Source organism: Syzygium oleosum, unplaced genomic scaffold, assembly GCF_021117445.2.
Source record: "Syzygium oleosum isolate NSW1041296 unplaced genomic scaffold, Sole_v2.1 Sole_v2.25, whole genome shotgun sequence".
Lineage (NCBI taxonomy): Eukaryota > Viridiplantae > Streptophyta > Magnoliopsida > Myrtales > Myrtaceae > Syzygium > Syzygium oleosum.
Window position 1 is genome coordinate 877,777 of NW_026607509.1, and position 22,015 is coordinate 899,791.

Below are 22,015 nucleotides of genomic sequence, written 5' to 3' on the forward strand. Positions count from 1 at the left end.
TTCAAAGTGTAACAGGGAAAATCATGCAGTGCATCAAGCACACACTGGACATCAAGATAAAATGAATTCAATTTGGACAATCTTCATTGTGCATTCATTTCATATAAATGCAAGTCAGATTCATTTTCATACACGGTTCGTTCAAGTTGCTGTCTAGAAATGGCGACTTTTTGATGCAGGGTATGGCATGCTGTGCATGGTGAGGTACGAGCTGAGCTGTGTGGAGCCCTTAATTAATTAATAAAAAAATCCAAAAATCTGCTTATTATTTTTTATTTTCCTGAAACAAAAAAAAAAAGTAAAGAAACGTTTGAAGGTTTCTGGACACTACACATGCCCTGATCTTCATCAAAGTCACATTAGCCGTTTTCATAAAGTCGTTTCGGACGAGACGAGCTTGCGAATTCAAACTCAAGTTGACTAAATTTTAACAATGGACTGGCCCAACGCGGGGACTCCCTGAGAAGCTGCTTGGTTCGTTCTCTGTTGCTGTCAATGGTATCCCTTCATTGTTGGTGAACAAACATAAGGAGGCTGCTCATCTGTGTTGAGGTACACACCTTATGACCCGCCCATTCAATTTACAGTAGGACACCGGAATTAGGAAAATCCTCGCGTTTCACTTGCTGCTACCTCGATCCGACAATATGTGCAGTCGACAGCACGGCTGGTGTGGACCCAACGCATGCGAATGCCCGAAGTCGAATTGGCCTTGCTAGCTCATTGGATGAGGTCGTCCCTCGTCGCCTTTTTCAAAGCAGAAGGAGTTTCAAAAGGCAAATCAGTTTGATTGCTTGCTATTCCTTAAAGCAAACTCAAGCCAGAAAATACCGGAGAAGAAGGTGCAAGACTACAAAAAGAGTCGACAGTGAGAAAGTCATCCAGCTATTAAAGCCACCATCACAACTGGAAGCACTTGAGTGCTTCCACACTCAGAATCAGGCAGAGAAGAGGATGATAGAAAGGACGGACAGTGGAGTGGTCAAAACGAGCTTCATCCAATTCATAAGTAACAATTATTTGGGTATGAATTATTCCAAACAGCTGCCAGAGTGCATTTCACTGTTTCCCTAAAGTATGCAACAAATCAAGGGTGCTGAGCTGAAAAGGCATTCTCAGTACACATCTGCAATGAGCTTAGAAACAACAGTAAACATGCATGCGTAAATGTCAATGTTGCTCTGGAATTGAGATTTGTGAGGGAGAAGAATGGGCACTTCAATGGAAAATCGAGATAACATGGTCCAGAAATTTCTCTCATGATGCGATTGAAAGTATTGTCAAGGAAGCATTCTATTACAGAAAGACGAGATACTTGGAAGCTAATACTGCGCATAAATAAAGGATAGTGTTAACTAGTACCCAGACATACCTCATAAGCCAAACTTCAATTGTCAGAATACTGACACATATCGCTAGTAAAATCGCCATATACTAGAAATTACAACATTTCCTTATTTCAGTAGGGCGCTATCTGACAGAACCTGGGCGAAAATTGTTTCTCAGCAAGAGTGCACTGGCATGCTTCTCTCTCTTTCAATGTCCTCATTGGACAGAAAACCATCAATAAAGAGAAAGCCACAACAAATAGTTGTTTGCATAACTAAAAGAAAGTGGTAAAAATAAAATTGATTTTTGATTGTTTAAGAATTCACAATCAAAAAGCTCGAAATTCTATCTATTATACCTCCACCTTTCCCCTTGTACATCCTCCTCACAGTTAACAATGCACTTGCAGAAGAGTCACAAATGAGCCCTCAGACAAATAGGTCCGACGCGTTCAAACAAACTGAACATTTGCCAATAATTAAACAAATGACAAAACAACTACTTCCAAAGATCTGTCATTGACATGCTGCTTTTGAAACGTCACAAAGTATGGCTTACTAAGCTGTAGAAGTACCACCGTGATCCCTTTCAACATGTTCCACAAGAGAAATGGGATCACGAAATCCTCTACTACACTTGGGGCAAACATCAATTGTGACCTTTCGAACAGGGGCACGGTTACCGCTGCTCTCATGGACCTTTTCCACATGCTCTATGAGGGATGCGACAGATGAAAACTTTGCACCACATTGTGGGCACTCCTCTAGCTGCCTACTTCCACTTCCACTACCACCACCACTAACACTGCTGCTACTCTGCCCCACCCCATCCTTTGCAATTTGCAATGCTCGGTTTAATTCATTACTCAATTTCGCCATGCCTCCTGCTGTTGAGGCTCTAACTGTTGAAGCAGCATTCAGAATGCTCGCCGTCCACTTGGAAGATGTTGCTGGAGCTCCACTTGATTTTGAGACTTCTTTTTTACTCCTGTTCAAAAAATTGACAAAGGGGAAAGTAGTGTCTAGTTTTTTTGGACCAGCGCAATTGTGGTCTGGACCAAACCGGTGCTTCAAGCAGTGATCCAGAGTGCAGTCTTTGCACTTAATTGTGTTTGAAAATGTAAGGATCTCCCTGCAACCAGGTACAGGGCATTTTTTCTTCTTTGTGACTTTGTCAAAATTTGAGGGGTCACACTCTATATTAACATGGGACTCCCAAGTAATATTTGGGTCTTCATCGGGATTAAGCCGGACACTTTTGGCGCAGAGTGGACAGATAACAACTGTGACATCTTTCCTGTCAGCTTTCGGACATCGATGTTTGATGTAGCTCCTGTGCTCCAGACAAAATACCTACAATCACATATATTTCATAAATCAGATGAATGCACCAAACAAAAAGAAGTGATAAATGCGGCCAGTTCACGAAAACAATGCAACAGTTAAGCAATGATCAGAAAAGGGGGACTTATCTTGTTTTTAGTTACTAATCCAAAGAGGAGAACACAAAACGAGAAAGAAACACATATTACATACTGCTAGACTTAAGAGCAACTATCTAGCGAGCAAAGGACCTTAAGAGCTGCACCATGGTAACTCGTCTGATTGCAGAGAATCTTGACATGCACACGATATCTCACGCTGGATGCATCCTATCATCTCTATTTCGATGTCTAGCTAGTTACTCCACTCGGTGAGTTCTACCTCGAATAGTCAAAATTCATGAGATTGTTAGCTAAAAACAAATAGTTCGCTCATAAAAGTATATGAATAAAAACGCATTATTCAACACGTAAAGTTTCGTTTATTCCGCTTCAGCATTTTAATTCCAGAGTCATCTTCACCTATGAATAACAAGTACCCACTTCCCCAAAACCAATTCGACAAATTCACTGTGCACTCACATTCCCATTGCACACCATTCTATATTCCTTTTCCTACTAGGTATTAGATACATCCCAACCTTCCCTTTCGCTCTTTAAGAGGTAACCCGCGCCCAGTGTGCGCCCAGTGTACAAGACGGAGATCCGCGAGACATTATATCTGCAAGCAGCTCTTCATACTCCCAAAATTAACTTAGACGTGCAAGAAGCTGATTCACCTCGGACCCACTTTTTCCTGATCATCCACTCCTCTTCGCAAATATTTGACACCGCAAACTACACCCAATACGATAGATTTGCCAGTTCGACTTAACACTTCTACCTATGAATTGAATCAAAAGAGGCCCAACATCGAGCTCCGGCAATCACACAATCGCCGTCACGTTCTCCTCTCGCTTTGCCTCCACACACACCCATAATCAAGATAAAGATCAAGACATGAGCCAAGGAGCATCGAAAATCCTAAACCAGAGAATCAGGTAACTCGGACGGACGCAATCTCCACCGACGCGTAGCCCTCCAAAGTCCAAAACGAAACAAACAAAAAGAAAAGAGTACACAGGCGAACAGGCGAACGAGAGAGAGAGAGGAGACGGCGGTGGGAGGAGAAGGGGAGCAGGAGAAGGAGAGGAGACCTGATTGCAGCGATCGCAAGTGAAGGGAAGGAAATCGATCTGCTTGCAGACGTCGACGGTGCAGTGCTTCCCCAGATCAGGAAACTCCGGCGTCCCCATCGGGAAATTCGGCGAGCGCTCCGACACCGGACCCGAAACGAGGATTCACGAGGAACGAAGAAGAAGAAGAGAGGAGCCGTGAAATCGCGAGAGCAAACGTGCGACTTACTTTCGATTCGGCGAGTTTTGTGGGGGATTTAGGACCGAGAAGATGAACACGACGACTCGGGAGGTCTCGAGGAGTTCCAAAAATCCGCGTGAAGAATGGGAGGGAACCGAAACAGAGCGACAGCGGAAAGTCGTTGGCCCGGTCGTCCTTCCTCAGATTGGAGGAATCCGGGTCTCCCTGTTTTTTGCCGTACCGCACCGAAGAGAGAGAGAGACGCTAAAAACAATCCAGATTTTTGACCCGATTTCTGAGAGCTTTCCTCTTCTCTTTCCCCCTCCTTTCCCGCTATATTTTTCCTGGGCGAATGGTAATAGCACGAGTCATCCGAAAAAATTATCCGAAAAGTCATATATATATTATTTAGATATCCTCTTCAATAAGTTTTAAATTAAATTGACACAAGTTTAAAACTAAATTGACAATTCGTCAAAAGATTTGAAACTAAATTGATTGCTATATAATACATTTACGACTTTTGGAATGATTATCCCAAGATTAACCAACACAAGTAAAAATAGAAGAAGAAAGTGCCCCTAAAAGCTAAGATTAGGAATGCACAACCTGCACGGTCTGATCCTGGAGTCGGACCAATGAGGTCACTCCCGGGTCGATTTCCAGGCAAGTTTTTTCGTGTTCGAGAGAAATCGAATCTCAAACTTGATTCTAGTAGTTGGAGCCGCTATGATCAACGAGACAGATTCGAGGTTCTCGAGTTGTCAAAAGTACAATGAGGATGTAACGTGAAGATCGCTCGACAGCAAGAACATCAAGTCAGATCCGGCTTCGAACGCCGAAACCTGGTTACACATTGAAAGACTAAATGGTCCTGCGGCAATGAGGCATTCGATATCAGTTGCCACCGTCCGAAATCTCTTGACGTAATTCACAATCTTAAAAGAGATAAGACGTCCAACTCGCATCATCTCATCAATGACGACAATCCCTCGTTTAAACCGCGACAACTCCTTTGCATGGAGTAGGTACCTAAGCCACACATGACCTTGCCAAAACTAATTTAGCATGGCACGAGCAGGTAGAATGCTAAACTACTCCAATAAAATTTCCAAGGCAACCACTTCCCAGGAGAAACAAAAACGACCATGGGTCTCTGCTTATTTCAACCGCATTGACAAGTTTTCACCTCCTGAGTTGTTGTCTAAGAAGACCGATGCGGACACGATCTAATAACCAAAACTGGCCAAAAGGCAACGGCTCCTGTTACTAGTTTGAAGCGCGCAGCGATAACATAGGGTAATGAATCGAAGCAAGCAGCATCTATCTCCTTCAGAGAGTTCAACTTCGACAACAAATGTAGCTTCTGTCAAGAATACAATATCCTCCTATGAGTTATTCATAGATAAGACAGGAGATGCAGGGAAAGACACAAAAGGAAAAAGATGTGGTGACAAACACGAAAGAACGTCTCGACCCAAATTGAACGAGAACTTAATGTGAATCTCTGAAAGATTTATCACAGTATCTGTCTTCAACCCTCATGAAAATCAAGACAAAAAGCAATAGATGAAGCAGTGCCCAGTTATACCAAAAGGGTAGCAGCATGGTATCTCAGAAGGAAAAACATAACATCTTAAACAAATTATAAGTACTAACAAAACTAAAGACTCTTAACAACCCAAATGCTAGCTTCAGGCATCAATTCTCTCAGCGTCGTCCAAAATGAGTGGCTTCCCAGTGGGCTTTGCCAATGTATCTGTGAACTCCTGGAATGGAGATTTTCTGATTGGCAATTCCCTCCACAATTCCGGAGTAAGGAACCCATAGGTCTTCAGAAGACAGTCAAAGGTTGCCTACAGACAAGCAGAGTGATTTAGAACCCAATTAACTTTTAATACACAAAAAATGCTTGTTAAATGAATATAGTGCATGTGCTACTACTACTACTTCTAGATGGATTTGAGAAACCTCTATAAACAATATCAGTCAGAAGCTAGGAAATGCAACTGAATATCTGTATCGGCAAGTTGATGGGCTGCCATAGAGACCATCAATCAACTTAAAAAAGAAGCACAGCAGAGCAGGCACATTTCAAGTAAAAATTTATCTCCTCCAAAAAGGCCAACCTTAAACAACCCATCTCGGTTAGATTCTTTGTTCTTTCTTTGTTTTTTTCAAAGAAGTAGATTCTAAACTTATTCCTACTTCTTTTCGAATGCACACATTTTTTACTAACATGGTACAAACCTACACTATTAGAGAAAACCGAAGGCACAATCAAAATTGAAAATAGATGCACAAGCAGTATCATATTAATATTAATCCCCAAGATTCATCATCAGAATTTAAGCCATTATCCCTCAACCCCTCCCCCATCCTTTTGTTCTTCTGTCTCCATGAGGCAAGGTCAAAATCACACACTCACGCCGAGTTTGAATTTGCTTTCATGGAGATGATAAGCTATACGAGTTCAGGACCAACCACCTCAGTAATTCCAAAACCGGGGCAAAGCAGATGATATCAGCCAATTCTAATGGATTTGCCTTGACCTTATTCCCAAGTATAAATCCTAGCTAATTGAACATCTCACAAGCCTCGACTACAAAAAAGCTATCATCAGCATACCGAACTTATCAAACACCTAGCTGAAACCTAATAAATTCACCACAAAGTGTAAACAGATAGCAAAACCAATCCATACAACATGACAATCTTCACAAGCAAAACAACCATACCTTCACAAAGTTTCCGAGAGTCTTGGTAGACCCTCTGGACGAGGTGAACACGTCCTCAATACCAGCAAACTGGAGCACCTTCTTCGGGACACGCGCCGCCACGATCCCGGAACCACGCGGCGCCGGGACCATCCTCACGGTGACCGACCCGCACTTGCCGGTGACCTTGCACGGCACGGTGTGAGGCTTCCCGATCTTGTTCCCCCAGTAGCCCCTCCTCACCGGGATCACCGAGAGCTTCGCGAGGATTATCGCTCCGCGGATCGCGGTCGCCACCTCCTTGCTGCACTTCACTCCCAGCCCCACGTGGCCATTGTTGTCGCCGACGACCACGAAGGCCTTGAACCGGGTCCTCTGGCCGGCCCGGGTCTGCTTCTGGACGGGCATGATCTTCATCACCTCGTCCTTGAGCGACGGCCCGACCAGGGTGTCGATGATCTGGTACTCCTTGATGGGCAGCGAGTGGAGGTAGATGTGCTCCAGCGACTGGATCTTGCCTTCCTTCACGAGGCGGCCGAGCTTGGTGACGGGGACCCACTTCTCTTCCTCCTGGCGCGGCGCGCGGCGGCGGCCACGGCCTCCGCGGTCGCCTCGGCCTCCGCGGCCGCCGAACCCACGGCCGAAACCGCCACGGTCGCCTCCGCCTCTCTCTGCCATTGCCTTCTCTGGTTCGCGAGGGTAGTGGTGCGGAGGCAAAATGAGCTAGGGTTTGATGGATGGGGAAGAGACCGGGAAGAACATATATATATATGTGTGTGTGTGGCGAGAGAACTAGGGTTTCGTAGGGGGCGTTTCGGAGTGTTTGGTTGCAGAGTTATACATAACTCTTGAGAAATTACACTTTCGACCCCTGTGCTTCTGAAATTATCCACTTTTGACCCCCAATAAATAATAATTTAGAAGTGAGCAATCGGGCTGGTTCGAATCGGAAACAGGTCAGGACCAACCTTACACGGCCCATTCAAAGCTGGTTCACATGGGGACCGGTCTGGTGTCGGTTCTGAAAATTGGAAACGGGTCTTGATCGATTCGGTAGTTTTGTACTAGAACCGGCCCTGTTCAGGGTTTAGAATCACAAACCAAACTGTTTCGAACCGGGTTGAGAATACTTGCTTCTTTTTTTTTGCTGAACTAGGGAACTGAGCAATTGAGCATGCATGGACTTGGGGTGAAATGGGTAGAATCGAAAATGTAAAACGGTGCCCAAGGATCCATTTAGCCTATTGGGCTCGAAAAGAGGCGCAATTATTGACGTTGTTGAATGACAAACTTGGGCCAAGTGAATTCCACAACCACCCAACATCAAGTGCTCTTTGTTCCCTTAGTAACTTCGATGTAGGACAACCATCCATAATCACTGACTGAATTGGGAATAGCCCGGACCGAACTAGACAATTCTGAGCTGTTCCATGGGGTGCCAGTTGGGTTCCCAATTCTCAGGGTGGGAATCGGACTGATTATATACATGTATAAAAAATTTGTAGAAAACCTTAATCTAATCTCGCCTTCCACTTTGCCTCACGCCGTGCTCGATGTCAACGCTCTTCACTTTTTCCCTCTCGCCTTTCATGCTTCACTCTTTTGCTCTTCACTCTTTCCACAACTCAGCTTTCGCTCGACTCTCAAATGTTCCTCTAGGCTCTCACTTGACTCTTGCTCTCAAATGGCCCTTTCTTGTAATTCATGAGTTTTTCTCACTCGATTTTCTGTTGTCTTTGCATTTTCTTAGATTTTGATCATTCGTTTCCAACATGTGAATGCTTCATTTTTGTCTCTGAGATGTAGATCGATGTTTTAGCGTTTGGTTCCATCCTTATGCACCTCTCTTAATCATGGCATTGCCTTCTTCATTGTCCGCGAGCAATGATGAGGTTTGTGGATGGAGATTTGCTTAGATTAGAGACTTTAATCACCTCTAGGAGCTGATTCTCATTGGCTTGGTTCGTTTAAGCTCGAGATTCCATTGTAGTATTGCCTCAGACCTCAAATTTAGTGCTTATATTACCCGAATTGTGCTAATTCACATACTTCTTCAGTTTAGTCTTGCTCTATCGACCAAGTCGTGAGAGCACACAAGTCTGAACATATATGGCGACATGCATGAGTTTTGAAACTTCCATTTCTTATGTTCCGATCTAAAGGCAACGTCGATTCTCATGATTTTGCTCCATGATTACCTTCATAATTTACATTGCAGCTTAAAATTTGAATTCTACATCATGTCTAGGCTGCTGAAATTTTGATGTGAAATTGCTAAGTCACCAATTCCATTGGAACAAACTGGTTGATCCGGTCCGGTTCCCGGTGCTTGGGTGGGACGGAAACGAATCAGGAATCGATCACCCCTACTCAATAGCCCAAATAGGAGCTTCGGAAGGTTACTTCCTCTTTCTCATCACCGTTCACTTAATGCTATCGACGGTCTACTGAGTAATAGAAGTGCATTGGCTGGGTAATATAAGGAATTAAGGACCGTACCAAAATGAAAGTTTGGGGAGTAATTTGTAACGAATGAAAGTTCAGAACAAACGCATAAAACCAAAGTTCCACGAGAGTTTTGAATTAGTTTGCCCTATACTTAGCTTAGGAGCAAATATGATTAGCACAATTTTAAGAGTTTGCTTCTTAATCTCAAACTGCATTGTTCATTGATTGTAGCGGAAGTTAACTGCTCCTGTAGATTTTGGACATAAGAGGATAAAACCTCGTCGCCTTCAACCTTAACCATTGATCAAAGTACGTGAACCGAACAGCAGATCCCCAGCTTAAACCATGTACGCATTCTTGGCTAAGCCTATCTCTTTCAGGCTTGGCCTTTCCCTATCTAAAATCAATTTTCCCACATTGCAAGTTGCCCTCGGTCATATATCCGACACTCGTTACTCATACAATATCAGGCATGACCAGATATTCGACGAGAAGTTCTGAAAAAATTTTTAATATGGACCAAATGTTCAATCCTCAATCCAAATTGTAACAAAAGGCACTGAATGTCATACAAATGTGAAGACAAACAACACAAACAACCTAAAGTAATGTTGCTGACGCGAACTAAACGACTCCTAGCCGCCAAAGAGCTACCTCAGGCATCGATCCTCTCGACGTCGTCCAAAATGAGCGGCTTCCCGGTGGGCTTCGCCAACAGATCAGTGTACTCCTGGAAGGGAGACTTTATGAATCTTGATTCCCTCCAGAGGTCAGGGGTAAGGAAGCCATAAGTCTTCAGTAGACAGTCAAAGGTTGCCTGTGGACAAGCAGGATTAACATAAAACACCAGGATTACACATGTTACTAACCTCGAAAAGAACTTGCACAGTCTCAATGCACACACGACATCACCAAATTAGAGAAAACATTTGATCGAGGATGTTGAGGAAAATCGCCAGAAATAAAAAGTAAGAAAAAAGTGGAAGGCACAATTTCATGACCGAGTAATACCACTTCAACACCATGTCATCACATAGATAAAGTACGGCATAGACCGTCAATGAGGCAGAGCAGGCACATTTCAGATGGAAGTTTATCGACTACAGAAAGCCAAATTTGTACCCCGTAACCGCCTGAGCCTGCCTTGACAAACTCTCTTGGTTAAATTCTATGTTTCGTCTTGCTTCTTCTTTAATTAATATTATGAAATATAAGTCCAAAACCATGCCTTTGAAATAAAGACCACAGTGGATTCGCGAACAACACAACAACCATTCTACAAAGGAGTCAACTGGTAGAACATCTGATACAAGAAGGAGATGTCATATATTAATCACTCACATATTCTTCTGATTATATGAACCACCTGATTAATTCTATAAGGATATAAAAGAACTAATACTTTTTATAGGAAACATTCTGTCAATGAATTCCCCGGGAACTTCTATAGAAAATGGCAATACACAGAATCGTGATCAATCAAATATTGCAAAGTCTTGGCATCATAGCCAATTGTACCACAACAGTGAAAGGAAGATTAGAATTAGAGATTGATTGAAAAGCAACAAAATATCCATTCTAGTTCTGCTTCACTCTCTGACTCTAGAGGATTGATGAGATAGGACGGCAATACATAAGCAATGGATTGTCATGACAAGCAGTGCAAATTCATCACGGAGTCTAAATACAAATTCATGACAATGATAAGCTAAAGGACACCCAAACTCTACCATCATCAACGACACCATTGGGTGGAACATGCTTACAAAGCTCGTGATGATTACTGCTATTTGCAAACTACACAGAGACTGGTCAGAGTGTCGATCGCATCCTCGTCATTAAGAATTAAGGTATTCAAGCACATCAAAGGCCTTCAAATATAGTCCATTTTCACACTTTCACTTCACAAGACAAAAACATCCAGTGCATCAGCAAAGCATGGTCTAACAATTCAATTAAACAACAAAACAGAACGAACACAAGCTCGAGTAAAGGAGCTACCTTCACGAAGTTCCCGAGAGTCTTCGTGGATCCCCTGGACGACGTGAACACGTCCTCGATACCCGCGAACTGGAGCACCTTCTTCGGCACGCGGGCCGCGACGATCCCGGCCCCCCGCGGCGCCGGCACCATCCTGACCGTGACCGACCCGCACTTGCCGGTGACCTTGCACGGCACGGTGTGAGGCTTCCCGATCTTGTTCCCCCAGTAGCCCCTCCTCACCGGGATCACCGAGAGCTTCGCGAGGATTATCGCTCCGCGAATCGCGGTCGCCACCTCCTTGCTGCACTTCACTCCCAGCCCCACGTGGCCATTGTTGTCGCCGACGACCACGAAGGCCTTGAACCGGGTCCTCTGACCGGCTCGGGTCTGCTTCTGGACGGGCATGATCTTCATCACCTCGTCCTTGAGCGACGGCCCGACCAGGGTGTCGATGATCTGGTACTCCTTGATCGGGAGCGAGTGGAGGTAGATTTGCTCGAGCGAGTGGATCTTGCCCTCCTTCACGAGGCGGCCTAGCTTGGTGACGGGGACCCACTTCTCCTCCTCCTGGCGCGGCGCGCGGCGGCGGCCGCCACGGCCCCCGCGGTCGCCCCGGCCCCCGCGGCCGCCAAACCCGCGGCCGAAGCCGCCACGGTCGCCTCCACCTCTCTCCGCCATGGGCTCTTCCTCTCTGTCAAATGCGAGGGATGGCGGTAGGTGGTGATCAGGGTCGGAGAGAGGGAGACGGTGGAGAATTAAGGAAGAATTTCTAGGTGGTGCTGCTAGGGTTTTGTGCAGCGATTGACCGGTAATGGGCCGTTGGGCCGGGCCTACCCAGGACGAAGGATATGGGCTTATTAGCCCGAAAAGCCCATTTTCAGCTTCACGGGCCTGACGGGCCTTCGGCTTTTGCCGGGGAAACTTGTGTGAAATGCTTCCTCCACGGTTAATTTGATGAAGTGACGAGAATACCCTCGGTTGAAAGTGCAAGGGTTAGGAAAAGAGGGGACCATTGCAAAAAAAGTAGAAGAGCTTGAACTTATATATGTAACACAGAAATATCTTTGCTTTTCAAAGTACATAAAAAAGTGTATGGAGTTTTACTTAAGAGACAAAAAATACTTGTTGTTTAGTTTTTACCGCTTACAAACCAACGAATTCACTCAATACCATCGATTGAGAACATAATTGTTTCATTTGAGGTAAAGGATCACGATTCAATAACCGTAACTGTTCCAATTCAGAGTTAGGGCAGGGCAACAAGTCATGCTGGCTCAGGCACGAAACGTCCCATTAGGTCACGGGTCATGCCCCATTTTGGGCCTAGGCTGGGTTAGCCCCATGGGCCCTAGCGACCCAATCTAGGGCCAAAATTTCTTTAAAATGTCCTAGAGGGCCCAACCTTAAAGAAAATAATTAGGCACTAAGAGATCCACTCGGGCCCAATAGTCGAAGATTGTGCCCAATTTAGTGAACGAAAAACTTGAAAAAACAATTGACTTAAAGGTCACCAATTCGATCACTTCTCATTATCTTTAGCCGTAGAATTGAAATGTAACAAATCTCGCCCCCTTCGGCAGATTTTCGATTTGGATGGTTGTGATTTTGTATCGATCGATCCGACAGAGAAAATCTATAAAAACAAAGATAATACTTTTGCTCAATGTGGAATGCAATTTATGAATTTTAACCCAGTATATAATGTAGTCCCTAAATTTTTAATTTTTTAATATGATCCTTGAACTTTTGATACATATTCAATTTAGTCTCTGAGCTATATGAAAACGTTCAAAAATTTAAGAATCACATTATGCATTGTATCAAAGTTCGGGGATTATACATGAAATCATCACTCATTTAAATGCACGGAGATAGTGACAAGAAGGGAAAGATTCTGACGAGAGGGGTACCAGGTACAATCTTGACTCGGTTCTTGAGCTCACCACCCCACCAACCAAAAATTTACACGTGGCACCAACATATTGATTTTCCGCTCGAGTGCCAAATAGTAGTCCAAAACCCACTGCTGACATGTCAGATGCCCCCTTCATTTTCTTCTATTTTCTATTTTTGCAATTCCCGGCGATTAAAGGCATTAATATTTTCCTTCTCTTTCTATATATATATTTCCAGAAAAATAAGGAGAGAAATTTTCCTCCTATGCTCTTTTGAAGGATTCGTCCTCCAATCTTCAGCCCACAAAAAATTTCCCACGTCCAATTGTCGCATTTTAATCCTATTTACAGTTAATACCTACAAAGATGCAGAATATTCGAAATTTCCTACCCGCTTTCGTATTTAATTGCAAAATCGTCGAACACTGTTAATTTCCTTCACTTTTAGTAAAGGTGGCAGATGCATGATTTGAACTTGGAAAATTATTATTTTTTTGTTAATTTTATGATTCTCCCTATGCCTCTAAAATAATGAGTTAATACCACAAAAAAAAAATCCCAAACAATATTCACTACGACACATATATTCCGAACTTTCATAAACTTGCCATTGAGACTCAAATACCTCAAAATTTTTCGCGGCGTGACAAATATACCATGAATGAAACTAAAAGAGACAGCTTATATGTCACGAATGCATAAGTTTGGTTTTTTTCGTGCCACAAAAAAAGTCAGAGGTATTCGTGTCAGACGAAGGTAGTTATGTTATAGTGGGTATAATTTGAAATAAGACCGTCCGCGGCAATGATAACTAGGGGTGAGCGTGGTCCGGGCGGGCGGTTCTCAACATGGAACCGAGAACCGCCCACTAAGGACCGGTTCGGAGAAATTAAAATCGGGAACCGCCCGTTGGTTCCATGGATCTACCCGGGAACCGGATCGCCGGTCCGGTCCGGTTCCCGGGTGGGTCCATGGAATCAGTCCCATCAAGTTTCGCGCAAATAGAGGTGACCGAGAGTGAGAGAGGGAGGCGATGAATGCCTAAAGGCGCGGCCGTGAGTTGATGGGAGTTGAGAGTCGAGCTTTAGATTATGGATTTTATGGTTTTCATTTTTCTAAACATGTTTTCTTTTTTTTTTTTGTTGGTTAAAATTTTCCTAAAATATATATATGTATATATATATTACTAGTCCGGTCCGGGCGGGCAATTCCACGCCTAGAACCGGGAACCGGACCGGTACTCACCGGTTCTAGTAAATTAAAACCGGGAACCGGATCGGTCCTCACGGAAACCGCCGGTTCCGGGTCGGTCCGGTCTTGTTCCGGGCGGTTCCCAGTTCCTTTGCACACCCCTCGTGATAACTGCTTAAATTGAAATATCAATAGATTTTGCAAAAAAAAAAAATCGTCAATGTTGTTATTATATTTCTCATCCCGAAATTAGTAGAAAATTGTTTATATTTTTGCAATTTTCCGAGAAACAATGCCGTTAAACCGCTTTTCTTTTCTCTACCTTTCTCTGCTTCCATTTCCATCTCTCTCCTCGAGCTTCACTCTCTCTCTCTCTCTCTCTCTCTCTCTCTCGCCGTCGCTCCTCCTCTTCCGCGCACGCTTCAGCAGCCAACAGTCTCACCTCGCATCGCCGTACGGCATTGCCTTCTTCGCATGCACGTCCTCGTAAACTCCCTTCCCTGAGCTCGGGATCAAGCTCTCCCGCTTCACCTCCATCAAGAAGAGGAAACAGAGCTCCCCCGCCGATGGACGCCTGCCTATCCGCGCCGCTTGCGGGGCCTCCCCCGCCGGCGGCGGAGCTGGGCCGCTACTACGCGCACCGGTCCATCGAGACGCTGGTGGTGGTGCTGGCGGCGATCTCCATCCTCGGCGTGGTCGCCGGGATCGTCGCCCGCCTGTGCGGGGGGAGGCACCTCGGGGGGAGCGGGGAGGACGACATCGAGGGCTGGGTCGAGAGGCGGTGCAAGAGCTGCATCGACGGCGGGCTTCCGCCGCCGGAGGCGAAGCCCGCGCCGGCGCCGGAGCAGGCGGAGAAGAAGTGAAGCGGGGGGGGGGGGGGGACTGCCGGGAGGACGGTGAGCTTTAGCCATTTTCGTTTTTTTTTTTCGTGGTGATTTTTATTTTCTTTCTTAAGGGAGATGGGAGGGGTAAAACCGTAAAAGGCGAGGGTACGGAGTGCTGCTAGTGATCAGCATTACGGTTTGAAAATATATGTGAATGGTGTTGCAGGGTTTTTGTTTGAACTGTAGCTCACTTATTCTCTTCGCAATTAGAGGTTCTCTAATATGTTTAACAATACAAAATATTTAATTTTACTTTTGGAAATAACCAACTTCATTTGGTGGTTTCTTGATTGGATGTTCTTTGTATTTTTCTTTCACGAGAAAATCTGGCAAAAGTATCAATTGGGCAAGGTGAGATATAGAGACCCTTGTGTCGAATTTCGAAGAATATTAGCTTGTGATTGATCGTCGATCAAATTTACATCTAGCAGTCACCCTGTGATGATTTGATGTTTGAAACTCCCAAATAGATGTTCTAATCCACTTCGCCGCGAAAGAGCGAATCTTTACTTTTAGCATGCGCTCGGTTAAAATATCCAACATTTCTCGGTTACGAAGTTTATATACTCTTTATATACATGCGATCTCCCGTCACTTATCGGTTTGAGATTTTAGGTGGGACTTTCAACATGGACTAGTCTATACAGTCGGATTTTGGCCTAGTCTATGCAGTTATAGAGTCTCCTCTCGCCATATTTTTTTTGGTGATATAGTAATGAAAGAGTTTTCATTCCGTTCCTTTCTTTGGTGGGAAGACAAGAAATACCATAAAGCCTCTCGAGTCCATGGTGGTTCTCATAATATCTAATAATGTTGCTTTTCCAAAAGCTACATGGACTGCGAAACTTTCTTATGACCGTTGCTTCTTTTTCTAGCAGAAACAGAGAAAAGGGTTCATGGCTCATCATTTGTTAACTCCTGAGAAGATGTCGGAATCACGCGAATAAATAGATTCTTTCTAGCAGAAACACGGAAAAAGGTCGTCCTGCTTAACTGATAATCATACAATGCTTACACGACCGAGTTATAGTTCAAACAAAACCAAACTTTATCGAAGATCAACATTGGAACTTGTCAGCAACTCAACTATATAAAGCTAGGTTTAGGTTTTCCGAATAAGATCAACAAATCAATTGATTCACTAAACTCTAGATAGTTGAAGTTCACTCATATAGCCTGTTTGTCAAACTGAACACGTGTGACGAAAACTTGTGAACACGCTCGGATTTGTGCAAGATTTCTATGGTGCCTAGCAGTTGATTCCACACTGCTCGGCACTCGGGCCAACCACCCGGGTTTTAAAAGGATTGATGTGCACCCAGAGCAAGGAAAAGATAGAGGCCAGCAGAATTGACCACACGAGGACGATGGTTGGCACTCTGTTCTGGCTGCTTGTGAGTCCTTTAAGGAAGGGATAGAGATGAATGATCACCCAGAAAGCGAAGAACAGCTTGCAGAACAGCACGCTCCAAATATGATGCCCGCTGCTTATGGCGCTAGAGACTCCGGCAACCAGTCCGATCAGGTTTATGATTAGGAGGGTCGTTGGCGGGATGAGCAGGCTCGTCCATTTGAACATGTACAGCTCGGAAAAGTTGGTCTTTTCGTAGGATTTTTTGGAAGGAGTATGGAAACTGATATCGATTCTGGTGAGGACTTTGAGTAGGCCCTGGAAAATAGCAAACAGGTGCGCCGAGACACTTCCTATTACCCAGAACTGTTCAGTCCTCCACCACTCATCAATCCCGACCCCGCTCCATCTCATTTCTAGTATGTTGGAGGCGAGGATCGATAAAGAGAGTGAGATAAAAGAGATAATGCCTATGATGCTGATCTGCAATTGGAGAAAAGAAACAATAAGCTATATAGATCAGGAGCATTAAGTCTCTATTTACATGTTGCAAACATTGATTGTCCCTGAAGTTTTATGGTCCATGGGAAGCATATGATAGATAGTTCGTCAATTTAACTCAACGATGCGGTTTTAACATATCACAAAAGTAACGTCTTACAAGAGTCAGGAGAGGTCACGATCCAATACATATCAAGTGTACCTGTGGGATTATGAACTTTCCGGTGAATAGACAGACAGGCGGCAATGTGCAATACGTGAGCAGCGGGATGGCCGTGAATGGATAAACCGTCGCATTGATATATGCGAGCCTTTGAAGCAATTTCAGCCTCCCACCGATCCCGCACCAAATGGGGCAATGCCGGCTAAGTAGCACTTGAACCGAACCTTGGGCCCAACGGAGAACTTGATTTAGACGATCGGACAGGTTAGTGGGAGCTGACCCTTTAAAAGCAGCACGTTTCGGCATGCAATAGATTGATCTCCAACCACGGGTGTGCATCTTTAGTCCTGTCACGAATTCCTCTGATGCAGAATCGTAGATCCATCCCATCTGCAAAAATAACGTCATGGTCACAGATTCCAAGCATTCTTTGTCACATAGGTATATTTTCATTTTGTTTATACTGAGCAAAAAGCTCATATTCAGCTAAGGTGTTTCAGCAAACGGCCATAGAAGTGGGTGATAGAGGCATACTTCGCTTCCCCATTTGGTTTTGTCTTCGTATCCGCAGCTAATAACCTGAATGGCTTCTTTGAGGAGAGTTTCTGGAGATGCGAACTGAGAAACATCCCCTGTTTCAAGCAGTATCGACTCGATGAAGCCGTATGATTGACCATACCATTTCTCCAGGCTCAAGTGTGACGTGAGCTGCGACGTGTCATCCTCATATCCGTCACCTACACATCAGAACTTTCAGGGATTATTATTATCTAGCCTCACTAGTCTAAGACACCCTTAACTTGCTAACCATTACTCTTCAGTCATTATGAGGTGATTTGCCAAAATCAATCTTTTCTACATCTTACAGTTTAAATTGTTAATAGACGAGAGCCTGCGCCCGAATTTGGGGGAAATCCGAATATGCAGGCCTCAGAAGTTTCAAACTAAACTTCATTTTCAGATCACTTCTTCAAAATTAATGAGAAAGTACGACCCAAAGAAGAACAAAATCGATAAGAAAGAACACTACCCTGAACGTTGATTTACAGCTCGCCCATAAAAATGAAGTTTTGACAATAGTAAGCGAGAGTACTTTAATTACTCTAACAGGAACTGCATAAAACCACCTTCTATCCCTTCTTGAGGATTTTCTAGATTGACTGTCAGAGCATTAGGATCGGCATTCCTGCTCGAAATTTTCATTTTCTTGTCGGTTCTCTTTTTAGCTGTAGAATCCTCTCTACGTGATCCTCCAAAGCACATTGAGAGAATCCCTTGTTTTCTCTGTTTGATCTTGCGCGGAGCCTCAAAACCATAAAGAGCTCGCCTGTTGAAAGCGCACCCAGTACCCACGTATAAAGGGCCCTGAATGCCGTCTAAGCCTCTCAAATTTATCTGAAATCCAAAGAAGGCAGTCACGGAGCACGTAAAGCTGAGAAATCATGACTAATGGACATCATAGGTAACAGAAGATGTGGAACTTACATCAAAGAACATGGTGTTGCGGTTAGCATAGTGATCATTCTTATCGACCCCATCGAATCTCATGGGAAATTGAACATAACAAGCCGATTCTGCATGATTTGGATCCATGAGGAAGCACATTGCTTCCTGCAATGCCTTGCTGTTGTTTACGTAGTGGTCAAAGTTAAGATTTAACAAGAAAGGTCCGTTGGTAAGTATTCCCGACACACGAACCTATCAAAAGGTTGATACCCGTCAGTTGATTTAATCCCTACCTAAAGAATTTCAACTAGCACAAATAAATCAAGGTAGAAAAGCTCAAGCTTATGCAATCACGACTTACAAGTGCGTTCATTGCACCAGCTTTATTGTGATGACGAAATCCAGGACGCTTCTCACGAGACACGTAGATCAGCTGGGGAAGCTCATTACCATCGGCATCGTGTCCTCCATTATGGCCTAAAAAGACCTTCAGGAGAACAAGAGTGAAGAAAAAAACATTAGCTGCATAACAGAGACACAAAAGGGAGAGTAATGGGATCCTTTATTGCTTGGTGGCACAAATTATCTGCTGGTTCGAGGGAGTTTTCCGATCCATAGCAGGTTCGGTGCAAATCTTAAATGCACTTTTGGAAATTATCATGTACATATTGGTTGGCATCCTTCAATGCATAGTGAAATTTATCAACACAACACAAAGAGGACATCAGTGCAGGAAATATGCGGATCGAACTGAAGGACAAACCTGGATCATTCCCGGATGATCACGCACGTTATTTCCGGGCCATGGCGTGCCATCTTTCATGATCCATCCTTCATCTGGAATTTTCCTTGCCTTTGCCACGAGCCCATTAATCCGCACTTTGAACTCCTCGTATTCTCTCTGTATACATTCACAGGTAGATCCAATAACATTTGACACACGCAAATAAACCATGCCACACGAAAAATTGTTGTGCATGTAGTCCAGAAAAGTTTCCTACTTTCATGGCTCGGCGCTCTTTGACAAAGGAAGGATGAATCTTGTTCTTCAAGTAATCCACATTGCATGAGAAGTACTGCTCTGGGGCCCTCGGCTCGATGCTGTACTTCTTGCAAAAAGGAACCCACGTTCTCGCAAATTCGGACGTTTCTTGTAGAGTCTCAAATGTGAGAATGGCAGCTCCGTCATCAGAAACGTAGCAAGAAACTTTTTTGACTGGGTAGTCCACTGCAAGAACGGATAGAACAGTATTGGCCGTGACAAGGGGAGGCTCTTTTAAAGGATCGTTGGTGGTGACCACAACATCAATTGCAGCAAGCTGAGACGGCTCTCCTGTCCTGTTATATCTGTGCCAACATTGGTAACGAGTGAAACTTTTCAGCAACGAAAGACTTAGCAGAGGGGAAACTTTCAATGGACAACGCAAGGAATGAACATCAAAACCTCAGGGCAAGCCTCTCGCCATAGGTCTCACGGTTGACAGGATGCCATTTAGGGAACTGCTCCAATATCCAAGACATAGCGAACCATATCTCACAAACTACAGATACCAACCACAACGTGTATGCATCGTGAACTGGATTCTTCAGACGGTAGTATAAGAAAAATCCAATCACCAGAAGGCGCATTACAATAACCATTCGATAAGGGTTAATCCTAGAAGAAGGGATCGGAATCTTCCTCGATAGGGGTTGCCTCGCCTCGTCGTTGCTGCATTTCAGAAGCAGAACAATCAGTTAATAGACGGCGCATCATTTTGCTTATATCTCTGATGGATCAATCGCTATGGGAATTATCCTCAAAGGTGAAATTTACATGAAAGGATCAAGCAGACGCATTCATCAGGCAATCTCACTGCAAATGCGACAGACTTACAGCAGAGTGCCGTCCATTTCAGGCTCGGTGCCAGCCTCGGATTCGGTATCATATCTACATGTGGAAGGCTCATGATGCACACTCTCTGGAACCTCGCTTCCCTGTTGCTTCATCTTCCAACAATCAGTAGACTCCCTCCAGATAAGACCAACTTGTGGTGCGCCAAATTCAGCACCACCTTACTATTAGCAGGAAAAAGAGGATCAAACTTCAAATTTTTCGACATCGAAACAAACGTCTAAATAGCACCTAATGTTCATCAAGTGTTGAGAGGAGCACAAGAACATGTAAAGTCACCTGTTTCGGTAGTTTCCTCGCCCAATGTCAGGAAATCACTCGACCTTTTGGATTGCTGTCAGATTTTCAAATGGCCAGACATAAGCATGTAACACAGAAAAGGACCAACACAAACTTCAACACCCAGAGGAAGGAATGTTCTGCTGACTTTACTTGGGATTGTCTCTCTTCCCTGATCATGAACATATATATCCATAAGCTCACCGTACACATTTGTTACTGTCATATAAGAAAGCTTAAAAATTTCTTTGGTTTCTTGAATCCAAATCCACATCATTCCAAAATTTCCCCCATATCGCCGCCAATCAGAAGCTTCCACTTGTTGCACCAAAGAAAAGGGAGTGCTTTCTACATGCTGGAAATACACACCAAGAAAAGAAGAAAAGGAATAGTTTTTTGTGGCGACTCTTTGGGTGGGGACTGTGACATGCGTTACTTAAGAAATATATTTATGCTTTTCTGTGGTTTAAAGGAAGCATCCTGTGCTTCAAACATGTTATGGACTTCTTCTTTTTCTCAATAGGATCTCTTTCACGTTTCCATTCGGGAATGAACGGCGCTCCTTTATATTTGCTTAATTGAAGGAAATCTGATTTTTCATGCAAATTAATGTACTCATGGTTATTTCTGTCAGATGGGCATGGCTAAAAACAATTTCGCTTAGTTTGGCCAATTTTTTTCCCAAATATTAAAATATCAACCTTTCAATTTCCGATCGATGTTCATAAATTTCTCTTCTCGACACGAAAAACTCGAAAAAATAAAGAATGAGAGAGCTACATTTCCTAGGAAAAACAGATCTAGAGGAGAAGGACAATGGGCATCAATGATAACAGTTCATGGGTTTGATTGGGTTGCATTAACATAAGATGAAGAAAATCAACATCGGTAATAATGTGGGAATTTGCAATCATTTTAGGGACTGACTATCTATTAACAGCCAAGTGCCCCTAAGAAGTAATAAAGCAATAACTGGGCTTTTTTTCCCGGCCAATGCCCATTAAGGAACACCTCCTATTTGCTTATAGACCAAGTTTTTGCCTCTCAAGTATAGTAATAATTTTGCTTCGTTTTGCATATTGTTGTGCTTGCTTTGCTGAAATTGCCATGAAAAATGGTTGCCACGCTTGTCTGTTGGCTAGATGGTGGATTATGAGAAAGAAAGATCACTAGTTTGGTTGGACCCTGTCGTTTCGTACAAGGAATTGAGGTGAGATGACATTGAGAAAGGGTCGTTGTTTTCCATCAACGATGGAA

General features: G+C 43.9%; 5 protein-coding genes across 5 annotated transcripts; 1 reads left to right on the forward strand and 4 right to left on the reverse strand.

The window, feature by feature from the left end:
- Positions 1-1,617: 1,617 nt before the first annotated feature.
- On the reverse strand, positions 1,618-4,247 carry LOC115674871 (zinc finger AN1 and C2H2 domain-containing stress-associated protein 16-like). The gene is made up of 2 exons (XM_030597391.2): positions 3,847-4,247; positions 1,618-2,681 (listed from the first exon to the last, which is right to left on the reverse strand). Exons 1-2 carry the CDS (start codon positions 3,943-3,945, stop codon positions 1,887-1,889), a joined length of 894 nt encoding a protein of 297 aa, XP_030453251.2. The 5' UTR covers positions 3,946-4,247; the 3' UTR covers positions 1,618-1,886.
- Positions 4,248-5,488: 1,241 nt separating this feature from the next.
- LOC130134915 (40S ribosomal protein S2-4-like) lies at positions 5,489-7,475 on the reverse strand. Its single transcript, XM_056302863.1, has 2 exons — positions 6,745-7,475; positions 5,489-5,862 (listed from the first exon to the last, which is right to left on the reverse strand). The coding sequence occupies exons 1-2, from the start codon at positions 7,399-7,401 to the stop codon at positions 5,701-5,703; spliced, it is 819 nt and encodes a 272-aa protein (XP_056158838.1). The 5' UTR covers positions 7,402-7,475; the 3' UTR covers positions 5,489-5,700.
- Positions 7,476-9,654: 2,179 nt separating this feature from the next.
- Positions 9,655-11,915, reverse strand: LOC115668620 (40S ribosomal protein S2-4-like). Its single transcript, XM_030590046.2, has 2 exons — positions 11,173-11,915; positions 9,655-9,988 (listed from the first exon to the last, which is right to left on the reverse strand). The coding sequence occupies exons 1-2, from the start codon at positions 11,830-11,832 to the stop codon at positions 9,827-9,829; spliced, it is 822 nt and encodes a 273-aa protein (XP_030445906.2). The 5' UTR covers positions 11,833-11,915; the 3' UTR covers positions 9,655-9,826.
- A 2,654-nt stretch (positions 11,916-14,569) lies between these two features.
- Positions 14,570-15,416, forward strand: LOC115674728 (uncharacterized). The gene has a single exon (XM_030597217.2). The coding sequence runs from the start codon at positions 14,807-14,809 to the stop codon at positions 15,101-15,103; it is 297 nt and encodes a 98-aa protein (XP_030453077.1). The 5' UTR covers positions 14,570-14,806; the 3' UTR covers positions 15,104-15,416.
- A 779-nt stretch (positions 15,417-16,195) lies between these two features.
- On the reverse strand, positions 16,196-21,144 carry LOC115674727 (probable cellulose synthase A catalytic subunit 8 [UDP-forming]). Its single transcript, XM_056302711.1, has 11 exons — positions 20,759-21,144; positions 20,462-20,643; positions 20,030-20,296; positions 19,587-19,932; positions 19,349-19,486; positions 18,947-19,072; positions 18,625-18,837; positions 18,267-18,534; positions 17,674-17,876; positions 17,179-17,529; positions 16,196-16,958 (listed from the first exon to the last, which is right to left on the reverse strand). The coding sequence occupies exons 2-11, from the start codon at positions 20,572-20,574 to the stop codon at positions 16,374-16,376; spliced, it is 2,610 nt and encodes an 869-aa protein (XP_056158686.1). The 5' UTR covers positions 20,575-20,643; positions 20,759-21,144; the 3' UTR covers positions 16,196-16,373.
- Between the last annotated feature and the right edge of the window lie 871 nt (positions 21,145-22,015).